At 47.4% G+C, this 14,385-nt stretch overlaps 1 protein-coding gene across 1 annotated transcript in view; it reads right to left on the bottom strand.

The window, feature by feature from the left end:
- The window catches only part of LOC106574944 (protein diaphanous homolog 3), a 676,792-nt gene that overhangs the window by 515,094 nt on the left and 147,313 nt on the right, over positions 1–14,385 (bottom strand). Inside the window, exon 5 of the mRNA XM_082963180.1 lies at positions 9,880–10,010. Coding sequence (XP_082819306.1) covers positions 9,880–10,010 — 131 coding nt within the window. The remainder of the gene's footprint in view (positions 1–9,879; positions 10,011–14,385) is intronic.

The raw sequence follows: 14,385 nt of genomic DNA on the forward strand, positions 1-14,385 counted from the left end.
AATCCGCCAGTCTGCTTCCATCTATAACGAGCAAAACCAAATCACATCAGAGAGTGGTGTTAGTGGAATGGTGGCGAGATGGCATCACTATGTAAACTGACCAAGAGCTTTTACTAACGCTGAGCCTACATGTTTTATAGTCTACTCCATTTCCTACTCCAGTCGTCTCTCACCCTGTCGTCTCTCACCCTGTCGTCTCTCACCCTGTCGTCTCTCACCCAGTCGTCTCTCACCCTGTCGTCTCTCACCCAGTCGTCTCTCACCCTGTCGTCTCTCACCCTGTCGTCTCTCACCCTGTCGTCTCTCACCCTGTCGTCTCTCACCCTGTCGTCTCTCACCCTGTCGTCTCTCACCCAGTCGTCTCTAACCCAGTCGTCTCTCACCCAGTCGTCTCTCACCCTGTCGTCTCTCACCCTGTCGTCTCTCACCCAGTCGTCTCTCACCCTGTCGTCTCTCACCCTGTCGTCTCTCACCCTGTCGTCTCTCACCCTGTCGTCTCTCACCCACTCTCCTTCCACACACATCAAGCCCCGCCCTGTCACTGAGCAACCACAAGTCAACAACAACAACCGTCAGGGTCAGTCTGCACGGTCAGTCTGCACGGTCAATGCGGCAGGGACAGTCTGCACGGTCAGTCTGCAAGGTCAATGCTGCAGCGACAGTCTGCACAGTCAGTCTGCATGGTCAATGCGGCAGGGACAGTCTGCACGGTCAATGCGGCAAAGACAGTCTGCACGGTCAGTCTGCATGGTCAATGCGGCAGGGACAGTCTGCACGGTCAATGCGGCAAAGACAGTCTGCACGGTCAGTCTGCATGGTCAGTCTGCACGGTCAATGCGGCAGGGACAGTCTGCACGGTCAATGCTGCAGGGACAGTCTGCACGGTCAATGCGGCAAAGACAGTCTGCACGGTCAGTCTGCACGGTCAATGCGGCAAAGACAGTCTGCACGGTTAATGCAGCAAAGACAGTCTGCACGGTCAGTCTGCATGGTCAGTCTGCACGGTCAATGCGGCAGGGACAGTCTGCACGGTCAATGCGGCAGGGACAGTCTGCACGGTCAATGCGGCAAAGACAGTCTGCACGGTCAGTCTGCACGGTCAATGCGGCAAAGACAGTCTGCACGGTCAGTCTGCAGGGACAGTCTGCACGGTCAGTCTGCAGGGACAGTCTGCACGGTCAATGCTGCAGGGACAGTCTGCACGGTCAGTCTGCAGGGACAGTCTGCACGGTCAGTCTGCAGGGACAGTCTGCACGGTCAATGCTGCAGGGTCAGTCTGCACGGTCAATGCTGCAGGGACAGTCTGCACGGTCAATGCTGCAGGGACAGTCTGCACGGTCAATGCTGCAGGGACAGTCTGCACGGTCAATGCTGCAGGGACAGTCTGCACGGTCAGTCTGCAGGGACAGTCTGCACGGTCAGTCTGCAGGGACAGTCTGCACGGTCAATGCTGCAGGGACAGTCTGCACGGTCAGTCTGCAGGGACAGTCTGCACGGTCAGTCTGCAGGGACAGTCTGCACGGTCAGTCTGCAGGGACAGTCTGCACGGTCAGTCTGCAGGGACAGTCTGCACGGTCAGTCTGCAGGGACAGTCTGCACGGTCAATGCTGCAGGGACAGTCTGCACGGTCAGTCTGCACTATCAGTCTGCAGGGTCAGTCTGCACTATCAGTCTGCACTATCAGTCTGCAGGGTCAGTTTGCACTATCAGTCTGCACTATCAGTCTGCAGGGTCAGTCTGCGCTATTAGTCTGCGCTATCAGTCTGCGCTATCAGTCTGCACTATCAGTCTGCAGGGTCAGTCTGCAGGGTCAGTCTGCGACAACGATGCAGCTTTCCACATTGCTTTTTAATAGAAATCCACTAGCGTTTCATAATCACACTAATATTTTGTGTATCTTACTGTCTGCAAACTGCTAGTTTGTCTTTTCTTAGCAAGTTGTGGCTAAAATGAAACGCGTTTGCCGCTAATGTTAATGGCTAGTTAGCTGGCTAGCTAATGGTACTTAGCACAAACGTAGATAGCTAGCCAATAAAGCCTGATACCAGCACTGGTGCATGGTGTTTGTGCAACAGTAGATTCTAAAAATCACACAGAATAAAGCCAAGCATGAATATTTAATGAAAGATTAATTAGGGTCCACTGGGGGAGAAACAATTCTGACCAACACTTTGGTTCCTACCCTGTCACAATGTCCACTCCCTGGCTTTTTCATTTGTCGTCATGTCAAACACTGTATTCAACGTGCCCACCTATATTCCACCTTTTGATTGTTTTATATTGTTCAATGAAACTTCCAATCAGAATGGACAAAGCCCCGTTAAAAACAGGATGTGATGTCACTATAGGGTCATGCACTACTTATAATACATATTTATAACCTTCATTATTCTACAACCTCAAATAACGTCAACAAATATGGTGATATGATATTTTGGCCACATCACCCAGCCCCAATGTAAACAAGCCTGATTGTCCCCGTTTGTTTTAAGGGATCATATAACCATTATCATCAAAAGGAAAAGGCTGCTCTGTTTCTGATAGAGAACGCAGTGTGATCTAATAGAACGTTTCACTACTCTGAAGTGTCTGTCATATAGATCTGAGATTAGAAAGATCAGGAAACTATTTAACCCCTTATTTTAGGCACTAAACTATCTCCATGTACAGCTGAAGTCAGAAGTTTAAATGTATTTGGCGAAGGTGTATGTAAACTCAGTTTTTCACAATTCCTGACATTTAATCCTACTAAAAATTCCTTGACATTTCTCCAAAAAGCACGATCTTTGTCCCCATGTGCAGTTGCAAACCGTAGTCTGGCTTTTTTTATGGCGGTTTTAGAGCAGTGGCTTCTTCCTTGCTGAGCGGCCTTTCAGGTTATGTCGATATAGGACTTGTTTTACTGTGGATATAGATACTTTTGTACCCGTTTCCTCCAGCATCTTCACAAGGTCCTTTGCACTTTTCGCACCACAGTACGTTCATCTCTAGGAGACAGAACGAGTCTCCTTCCTGAGCGGTATGACGGCTGCGTGATCCCATGGTGTTTATACTTGCGTACTATTGTTTGTACAGATGAACGTGGTACCTTCAGGCGTTTGGAAATTGCTCCCAAGGATGAACCAGACTTGTGGATGTTTACAATTTCTTTTCTTTTGATTTTCCCATGTCAAGTAAAGAGGCACTGAGTTTGAAGGTAGGCCTTGAGTACACCTCCAATTGACTCAAATGATGTCAATTAGCCCATCAGAAGCTTCTAAAGCCATGACATAATTTTCTGGAATTTTCCAAGCTGTTTAAAGGCACAGTCAACTTAGTGTATGTAAACTTCTGACCCACTGGAATTGTGATACAGTGAATTATAAGTGAAATAATCTGTCTGTAAACAATTGTTGGAAAAATGACTTGTGTCATGCACACAGTAGATGTCCTAACCGACTTGCCAAAACTATAGTTTGTTAACAAGAAATGTGTGGAGTGGTTTAAAAACGAGTTTTAATGACGCCAACCTAAGTGTATGTAAACTTCCATTCATTTTCTTTTTTAAACTGGTACCCGGCTACCTTCAGCTTTAGTCTTGTGAGGCTTGTGGGAGTTTAGACTTGACTTCATACAGGACGGCAACATGGGACTAATGAATAGTACAGTCTCCTAGGATCATGACTTTCCTCCCTGTAGCTGTCCTCCCCGCTCCGTCTCCTCCGTCTCCTCCCCGCTCCGTCCCCCTCCCTCCCCCCGTCCTCCCTGCTCCTCCCTGCTCCGTCTCCTCCCCGTCCTCCCCGCTCCGTCTCCTCTGTCTCCTCCCCGCTCCGTCTCCTCCCCGTCCTCCCTGCTCCGTCTCGTCCCCGCTCCGTCTCCTCCCCGTCCTCCCCGCTCCGTCTCCTCCCCGTCCTCCCTGCTCCGTCTCGTCCCCGCTCCGTCTCCTCCCCGTCCTCCCCGCTCCGTCTCCTCCCCGTCCTCCGTCTCGTCCCCGCTCCGCTCTCCCGCTCCCCCGCCTCCCGCTCCCTCGTCCCCGCTCCTCCCTGTCCTTCCCGCTCCGTCTGTCCCCGCTCCTCCCTGTCCTTCCCGCTCCGTCTTGTCCCCGCTCCGTCTCCTCCCCGTCCTCCCAGCTCATCAGCCTACAGTATGTGCATCCCAAATGGCACCCTCAAAAGTTAAAAGTAGTGCACTATGTAGGGAATAGGGTGTCATTTGGGCCGCAAGGGCAGTAATGAGTCCTACATGATTTATCCATGTCTCTGTCAGTCTAATCAGCCAGGTATCTACTGTTCCCAGCAGACCTCCACAGTCTAATCAGCCAGGTATCTACTGTTCCCAGCAGACCTCCACAGTCTAATCAGCCAGGTATCTACTGTTCCCAGCAGACCTCCACAGTCTAATCAGCCAGGTATCTACTGTTCCCAGCAGACCTCCACGGTGCTGTGCCCACATAGGTGCTAAAGGAAAACTCTGATTAATGACAGCTAATAGCAGCCTGGTAACAACACATCCACACTCCATTTAAAGTAATGAACTGCCCACCGCCGGGCTGAATACAATATTGATTCTTTCCTTCCCTCCTCCTCCACTGGAACCCGCCACAATATCACAATAGAAACAACGTATGGTACTAGTGGACGCTATATCTGTTAAAGGGATATCTATAGCTTTTAAAGGGATATCTATATCTTTTAAAGGGATATCTATATCTTTTAAAGGGATATCTATATCTTTTAAAGGGATATCTATATATTTTAAAGGGATATCTATACATTTTAAAGGGATATCTATACATTTTAAAGGGATATCTATATCTTTTAAAGGGATATCTATATCTTTTAAAGGGATATCTATACCTTTTAAAGGGATATCTATATCTTTTAAAGGGATATCTATATCTTTTAAAGGGATATCTATATCTTTTAAAGGGATATCTATATCTTTTAAAGGGATATCTATATCTTTTAAAGGGAAGGATCTGCCGTAGCAGAAAGGGTGGTCTTTTCAGTACAGCCTGAGCAAATAGCAGGGACAAAATCTTACTGTAGACAATGTGAAAATAACAAATAATATCTAATGTTATTAGCATAACCAGCCATGGTGGAACAATATTCTAATGCAAACCAATCTCAAGAGGCTGGTTGGGTTAAAAGAGGAAGTCAAATTTCAGATTGGACCTTGTGTGCAATTGACTAATAAAGAGATCTTCACTTTAAAAAGAGGAACAACGGAATCTTGTCCGTCCCGTTCGTGAGATGCGACGCCACGGCTGAATAAAAAGTTTCAATAATTCCATTACTTTTCATCAAGTGTACTTTAGGCTAAAGAGGTAAAACTGGATCTGTGTCTGAATAATAATAAATGACTGACGCAGTACAGAAGACCCGCATCCCAAATGGCAGCCTATTCCCACATGGCCCTGGTCAAAACTAGTGCACTACATAGGGGATAGGATGCCATTTGGGACGCAAAAGGAGGCTGGAAGGGACACGGTGTTGGATGATTGTTCCGTCCACATCGGTAGACAGCGACAGAGTCCTCTCTCCCGCCTTTCCATCCATTAACTAATGGAATTCATGACATTTTCCGAATTCCACCAATAAAGACTACAGACACGGTGAAACCTGTTTACAATCCTCCTTCCGTCTCTCCCCTCCCCTCTCTCCCCCTCCTCCCCCCTCTCTCCCCCCTCCCCCCTCTCTCCCCCCTCCCCTCTTCTAGCAGTTGATGTTTAAGGTCTATAATAGACAACAGTCTTTAATAAATTGAAAACGTAGTGAACTGCATGTGTTGGAATCAACTTTAACTGGGGGGGTAATAGGTTTATGAGCACGCATACTCATCAGTCCTAGACTGAAGAGACACCTTGGTAGAGCAGCACAGAAACCTCAGGGGCACAATGATGTGTATTGCAATCAAACGCTCTCTCTCTCTCAGGGTCATTTTGATACACAATCTAAACTTTTTAAATTAGTACATTTCCCTGCGGTCACTTAGCAACAGTAATGCCACTTTGGAATAGAAAAAGTAACGTTTTTTTTAGACGAGTAAAGAAATATTGTCTTTAGATTACTATTAAAGAAGCATTGTGAGCCTCATAGTCTAGATTAGAAGGAGTCGTAAAAATCATGCCTCCAGGTCAGGACCCTACAGCGGGGTAACAGGTCAGGACCCTACAGCGGGGTAACAGGTCAGAACCCTCCAGCGGGGTAACAGGTCAGAACCCTACAGCGGGGTAACAGGTCAGAACCCTCCAGCGGGGTAACAGGTCAGAACCCTACAGCGGGGTAACAGGTCAGAACCCTCCAGCGGGGTAACAGGTCAGAACCCTCCAGCGGGGTAACAGGTCAGAACCCTCCAGCGGGGTAACAGGTCAGAACCCTACAGCGGGGTAACAGGTCAGAACCCTCCAGCGTGGTAACAGGTCAGAACCCTACAGCGGGGTAACAGGTCAGAACCCTCCAGCGGGGTAACAGGTCAGAACCCTCCAGCGGGGTAACAGGTCAGAACCCTCCAGCGGGGTAACAGGTCAGAACCCTCCAGCGTGGGGTAACAGGTCAGAACCCTACAGCGTGGGGTAACAGGTCAGAACCCTCCAGCGGGGTAACAGGTCAGAACCCTCCAGCGTGGGGTAACAGGTCAGAACCCTACAGCGTGGTAACAGGTCAGAACCCTCCAGCGGGGTAACAGGTCAGAACCCTCCAGCGGGGTAACAGGTCAGAACCCTACAGCGTGGGGTAACAGGTCAGAACCCTCCAGCGGGGTAACAGGTCAGAACCCTCCAGCGGGGTAACAGGTCAGAACCCTCCAGCGGGGTAACAGGTCAGAACCCTACAGCGGGGTAACAGGTCAGAACCCTACAGCGGGGTAACAGGTCAGAACCCTACAGCGGGGTAACAGGTCAGAACCCTCCAGCGGGGTAACAGGTCAGAACCCTCCAGCGGGGTAACAGGTCAGAACCCTACAGCGGGGTAACAGGTCAGAACCCTACAGCGGGGTAACAGGTCAGAACCCTACAGCGGGGTAACAGGTCAGAACCCTACAGCGGGGTAACAGGTCAGAACCCTACAGCGGGGTAACAGGTCAGAACCCTACAGCGGGGTAACAGGTCAGAACCCTACAGCGGGATAACAGGTCAGAACCCTACAGCGGGGTAACAGGTCAGAAACCTCCAGCGTGGGGTAACAGGTCAGAACCCTACAGCGGGGTAACAGGTCAGAACCCTACAGCGGGGTAACAGGTCAGAACCCTACAGCGGGGTAACAGGTCAGAACCCTACAGCGGGGTAACAGGTCAGAACCCTACAGCGGGATAACAGGTCAGAACCCTCCAGTGGAGTAACAGGTCAGAACCATTAATGAACCGCTGACAGCTACAGAACCAAAGGACTCTGCAAGGAGACAGGTAAATAAATAAAAAAGCCCCATTTAAAATGCTTGGTGTTATAAGGTGATCAACATGTATTTTAATACAGTGGTCTACTCCCCCTTCCACTGCCTGCAGCTCTCCTTCTCTGTGTGCACTGCATTAAACAGGTACCAGGAGCCTGCAACCAACGGCAACAAACAGGAGGAAAAATATCACCTATTATTTCATTATTCCAAAACGTATTTACGGTTGCTGGGCGGGCTGCGGCGGAGGCCCTCCTGCTGAGAGTTGTGTCATGTTTGTGATACAGGAGCGGGGAAGCAGTGGGACGCTCTTCACGATAGGCATCAAACAATTAAAAAAGGCGGAGGGGGGGGGGGAAGAGGAGGAGACCTGGGGCAGTGCTGCTGGAGATGTAATACATATTAATGAGTCCCAGCATGGTGTGTTGCTCTGCTCTGAACCCCGACACCATGGGGGAGGGAGGGGGAGGCTGGCGGAGAAGGGGGGAGAGAGGGGGAGTTTCATTTTTTTATTTCACTAGACAAGTCAATTGAAAACAAATTCTTATTTTACGATGACGGCCTACCCCGGGACAAACCCTCCCCTAACCCGGACGACGCTGGGCCAAATTGTGCACCGCCCTATGGGACCTCCGATCACGGCCGGTTGTGATACATCCCGGGATCGAACCAGGGTCTGTAGTGACGCCTCTAGCACTGAGATGCAGTGCCTTAGACCGCTGTGCCACTCGGGAGGTACAGAGACATATGGGGGGGGGGGGACATTGTAAGGGGAAAGAAAGTGGGCAATTAGCCTTTACAGGTGGGCTATTAGCCTTTACAGGTGGGCAATTAGCCTTTACAGGTGGGCTATTAGCCTTTACAGGTGGGCTATTAGCCTTTACAGGTGGCCAATTAGCCTGTACAGGTGGGCTATTAGCCTTTACAGGTGGGCAATTAGCCTGTACAGGTGGGCTATTAGCCTGTACAGGTGGGCTATTAGCCTTTACAGGTGGGCTATTAGCCTTTACAGGTGGGCTATTAGCCTTTACAGGTGGGCTATTAGCCTTTACAGGTGGGCTATTAGCCTTTACAGGTGGGCTATTAGCCTTTACAGGTGGGCTATTAGCCTTTACAGGTGGGCAATTAGCCTTTACAGGTGGGCAATTAGCCTTTACAGGTGGGCAATTAGCCTGTACAGGTGGGCTATTAGCCTGTACAGGTGGGCAATTAGCCTTTACAGGTGGGCAATTAGCCTTTACAGGTGGGCTACAGTAGTTAAAATACAAGCTGTGGTTGGAGGACACAGGTCAGTCCAGACCCAGGAAGTACTGAGATCAGGTCAGTCCAGACCCAGGAAGTACTGAGATCAGGTCAGTCCAGACCCAGGAAGTACTGAGATCAGGTCAGTCCAGACCCAGGAAGTACTGAGATCAGGTCAGTCCAGAACCAGGAAGTACTGAGATCAGGTCAGTCCAGACCCAGGAAGTATTGAGATCAGGCCCGTCCAGACCCAGGAAGTACTGAGATCAGGTCAGTCCAGAGTCCAGGACGAGTAGTGAGATAAGGAAGGCCTGACCCAGGGTTGAACATGTGTGTGTGTCCGTACCTGACAGCGGTTGAACAAGTGTGTGTGTCCTACCTGACAGGGTTGAACAAGTGTGTGTGTCCTACCTGACAGGGTTGAACAAGTGTGTGTCCTACCTGACAGGGTTAAACATGTGTGTGTGTCCTACCTGACAGGGTTGAACAAGTGTGTGTGTCCCACCTGACAGGGTTGAACATGTGTGTGTGTCCTACCTGACAGGGTTGAACAAGTGTGTGTGTCCTACCTGACAGGGTTGAACAAGTGTGTGTCCTACCTGACAGGGTTAAACATGTGTGTGTGTCCTACCTGACAGGGTTGAACAAGTGTGTGTGTCCTACCTGACAGGGTTGAACAAGTGTGTGTGTCCTACCTGACAGGGTTGAACAAGTGTGTGTGTCCCACCTGACAGGGTTGAACAAGTGTGTGTGTCCCACCTGACAGGGTTGAACAAGTGTGTGTGTCCTACCTGACAGGGTTGAACAAGTGTGTGTGTCCTACCTGACAGGGTTGAACAAGTGTGTGTGTCCTACCTGACAGGGTTGAACAAGTGTGTGTGTCCTACCTGACAGGGTTAAACATGTGTGTGTGTCCTACCTGACAGGGTTGAACATGTGTGTGTGTCCTACCTGACAGGGTTGAACAAGTGTGTGTGTCCTACCTGACAGGGTTGAACAAGTGTGTGTCCTACCTGACAGGGTTGAACATGTGTGTGTGTCCTACCTGACAGGGTTGAACAAGTGTGTGTGTCCTACCTGACAGGGTTGAACATGTGTGTGTGTCCTACCTGACAGGGTTGAACAAGTGTGTGTCCTACCTGACAGGGTTGAACATGTGTGTGTGTCCTACCTGACAGGGTTGAACATGTGTGTGTGTCCTACCTGACAGGGTTGAACATGTGTGTGTGTCCTACCTGACAGGGTTGAACATGTGTGTGTGTCCTACCTGACAGGGTTGCTGGTGAGGGAGACACGGAGAGAGTCCAGACAGGCCATGAGGCGTTCCTCAGTCACCCCTGACTTCAGCTCCACCAGGAACTCCTGAGGGGAAATCTGATGACTGCTACAGACACTGCCCTGGAGGGGGGGAGAGGAGAGGAGAGGAGAGTGGTGAGAGGAGAGGAGAGGAGGGAGGAGAGGAGAGGAGAGGAGAGGAGGAGAGGAGGGAGGAGAGAGAGGAGGGAGGAGAGGAGACGAGAGAGAGGAGAGGAGAGGAGAGGTGAGAGGAGAGGAGGGAGGTGAGAGGAGAGGAGGGAGGAGAGAGGAGAGGAGAGGAGAGAGGAGAGGAGGGAGGAGAGGAGGGAGGAGAGGAGGGAGGAGTGGTGAGAGGAGAGGAGGGAGGAGTGGTGAGAGGAGGAGAGGAGTGGTGAGAGGAGAGGAGGGAGAGTGGTGAGAAGAGAGGAGTGGTGAGAAGAGAGGAGTGGTGAGAGGAGGGAGGAAAGGAGGGAGGAAAGGAGGGAGGAGAGGAGAGAGGAGAGGAGAGGAGGAGAGGAGGGAGTGAGAGGAGGGAGGAGAGGAGGGAGGAGAGAAGAGGACACAGGATTAATACAGGATTTTCAAAGGACACACAAACAACCAGACACAAGGACAAACAGACACAGACAAACCCCTACAACAAAAACTATCCAAATTAAAACACACACACTTACAAAACACCCAGAAACACCCAGAAACAATTCATACAAAACATTTTTTCCTCAACAAATATTGAGCATGACATTCTCTCCGGAATGTGTTCCCTTCAGGATCGGATCCTTTATTTTCAATTTTCGCCTAAAATGACCCAAATCTAACTGCCCATTCGAAAGGAAACACTTTGAAGTTTGTGGAAATGTGAATCTAATGTAGGAGAATATAACACAATAGATCTGGTAGAAGAAAATACAATGAAAAAACAAGCTTTATTTAAAAAAAATGTATCATCTTTGAAATGAAAGAGAAAGGCCATAATGTATTATTCAAGCCCAGGAGCAATACCAATCCTGTAGAGGTTAAACGCTAACGTTAAATATGTAAATCTTCTCTCTCCAAGCCACAGAAACACCAAGAGATCGTCCAAACTGGAACCCTATTCCCTACCCAGTGCTCTACTATAAACCAGTCTCTGGTCCACTGGTGAATTATATACACTATATAGTGAATAGCGGGCCACTAGGGACGCAGGCTAAGAGATCACACGTATTACCCTGTATGTGTATTCCGCATGACAAACCAAAACTACTAAAAACTACTGAAACCCTGTCCTGTTAGCAGTTAAAACTACTGAAACCCTGTCCTGTTAGCAGTTAAAACTACTGAAACCCTGTCCTGTTAGCAGTTAAAACTACTGAAACCCTGTCCTGTTAGCAGTTAAAACTACTGAAACCCTGTCCTGTTAGCAGTTAAAACTACTGAAACCCTGTCCTGTTAGCAGTTAAAACTACTGAAACCCTGTCCTGTTAGCAGTTAAAACTACTGAAACCCTGTCCTGTTAGCAGTTAAAACTACTGAAACCCTGTCCTGTTAGCAGTTAAAACTACTAAAACCCTGTCCTGTTAGCAGTTAAAACTACTCTAAAACCCTGTCCTGTTAGCAGTTAAAACTACTGAAACCCTGTCCTGTTAGCAGTTAAAACTACTGAAACCCTGTCCTGTTAGCAGTTAAAACTACTGAAACCCTGTCCTGTTAGCAGTTAAAACTACTGAAACCCTGTCCTGTTAGCAGTTAAAACTACTCTAAAACCCTGTCCTGTTAGCAGTTAAAACTACTGAAACCCTGTCCTGTTAGCAGTTAAAACTACTACTGAAACCCTGTCCTGTTAGCAGTTAAAAACTACTACTGAAACCCTGTCCTGTTAGCAGCTAAAACTACTGAAACCCTGTCCTGTTAGCAGTTAAAACTACTGAAACCCTGTCCTGTTAGCAGTTAAAACTACTACTGAAACCCTGTCCTGTTAGCAGTTAAAAACTACTCTAAAACCCTGTCCTGTTAGCAGTTAAAACTACCTGAAACCCTGTCCTGTTAGCAGTTAAAACTACCTAAAACCCTGTCCTGTTAGCAGTTAAAACTACTCTAAAACCCTGTCCTGTTAGCAGTTAAAACTACTCTAAAACCCTGTCCTGTTAGCAGATGCAAATTGGTGTTGTGTTCAGCAAGAGTTACTGCGTAATTAATACATTATTTTACAAAATGGCATTTCATATTGGAACAACTGGCAATCAGTAAGAGTTGGAAAAATATCCTCCAGAACAAAACACACTGCAAACGTTATACCCATTAGATATTCAAATAGTTATTTCACAAGCTGTTAGAATATTTGTCTGTTTCAAGTTCATTTTTTATGACTATTTGTTCATACAGTTCATATAATAATGCATTACCCTTTCCCCCCCTCTTCCTTCATCTTGGATGTTTGTTGCTGTTCGGTCTTATTTTCAGAGTACCTCAAAATGAATCCACAGAATCAGTGAGGGGACGGTGTTGAATAATGGGGTTGGATGGAGACTGGACCAAACCAGTCGGACTGTATGGCTGGTGGTCAATGGAGACCAGAGGTTCAGTCTGCTATTTTTGATTGGAACAAAGAAAACATCTCCCCGTCTCTCTCTCTTCTGATTGGAACAAAGAAAACATCTCCCCGTCTCTCTCTCTTCTGATTGGAACAAAGAAAACATCTCCCCGTCTCTCTCTCTTCTGATTGGAACAAAGAAAACATCTCCCCGTCTCTCTCTCTTCTGATTGGAACAAAGAAAACATCTCCCCGTCTCTCTCTCTTCTGATTGGAACAAAGAAAACATCTCCCCGTCTCTCTCTCTTCTGATTGGAACAAAGAAAACATCTCCCCGTCTCTCTCTCTTCTGATTGGAACAAAGAAAACATCTCCCCGTCTCTCTCTCTTCTGATTGGAACAAAGAAAACATCTCCCCGTCTCTCTCTCTTCTGATTGGAACAAAGAAAACATCTCCCCGTCTCTCTCTCTTCTGATTGGAACAAAGAAAACATCTCCCCGTCTCTCTCTCTTCTGATTGGAACAAAGAAAACATCTCCCTGTCTCTCTCTCTTCTGATTGGAACAAAGAAAACATCTCCCCGTCTCTCTCTCTTCTGATTGGAACAAAGAAAACATCTCCCCGTCTCTCTCTCTTCTGATTGGAACAAAGAAAACATCTCCCCGTCTCTCTCTCTTCTGATTGGAACAAAGAAAACATCTCCCCGTCTCTCTCTCTTCTGATTGGAACAAAGAAAACATCTCCCCGTCTCTCTCTCTTCTGATTGGAACAAAGAAAACATCTCCCTGTCTCTCTCTCTTCTGATTGGAACAAAGAAAACATCTCCCCGTCTCTCTCTCTTCTGATTGGAACAAAGAAAACATCTCCCCGTCTCTCTCTCTTCTGATTGGAACAAAGAAAACATCTCCCTGTCTCTCTTTCTTTCCCTCCCTCTCTCAGGGATCTTTCTGCTATAGAGTATTTTCGGGACGCCTAAGACCAAAATGTAAAAATAAATAACAATACGTAAAGTATTTCGACTTTTTCCCACTTTATTACGTTACAGCCTTATTCTAAAATGGAAATATCACATTTACATAAGTATTCAGACTCTTTACACAGTACTTTGTTGAAGCAATTCTGGCAGCGATTACAGCCTCGAGACTTCTTGAGCCTTCAAACTTGTTCCATTTAATAATGAAGGCCTCCTGTGGTCATGGGGACCTTCAATGACTGCAGACCTTTTGTTGGTCCCCTTCCCCAGATCTGTGCCTCGACACAATGGTGTTTTCAGAGATCTTCATAAACAATTCCTTCCACCTCATGGCTTGGTTTTTGTTCTGACATGCACTGTCAACTGTGGGAGCTTATATAGACAGGTGCGTGCCTTTCCAAATCATGTCCAATCAATTTAAATTTACCACAGGTGGACTCCAACCAAGTTCTAGAAACATCTCAAGGATGATCAATGGAAACAGGATGCACCTGAGCTCAACTTCTAGTCTCATAGCAAAGTGTCTGAATACTTACATAAATAAGGTATTTATATTTGATTCCTTTGCAAAAATATCTAAAAACCTGCTTTTGCTTTGTCAGTGTGATTTTTTTAAATATTAGTATTTAGTATTTAATCCATTTTAGAATAAGACAAACATAAAATGTGGAAAATGGGAAGGGGTCTGAATACTTTCCCGAACGCACGATCGATCGACACACTGAACAAAAATATAAACGCAACATGTAAAGTGTTGGTCCCATGTTTCATGAGCAGAAATTAAAAAAATCCCAGAAATCTTCCCTACAGATGAAAGCTTATTTCTCTCAAAATGTTGTGCACAAATATGTCTACATTCCTGTTAGAGAGCATTTCTCCTTCGCCAAGATAATCCATCCACCTGACAGGTGTGGCATATCAACAAGCTGATTAAAAAGCACCTTGTGCTGGGGCCAATAAAAGGTCACTAAAATGTGCAGTTTTATCGCAAC

This window comes from Salmo salar, chromosome 16 (genome assembly GCF_965601325.2).
Source record: "Salmo salar chromosome 16, fSalSal1, whole genome shotgun sequence".
NCBI classification, from domain to species: domain Eukaryota; kingdom Metazoa; phylum Chordata; class Actinopteri; order Salmoniformes; family Salmonidae; genus Salmo; species Salmo salar.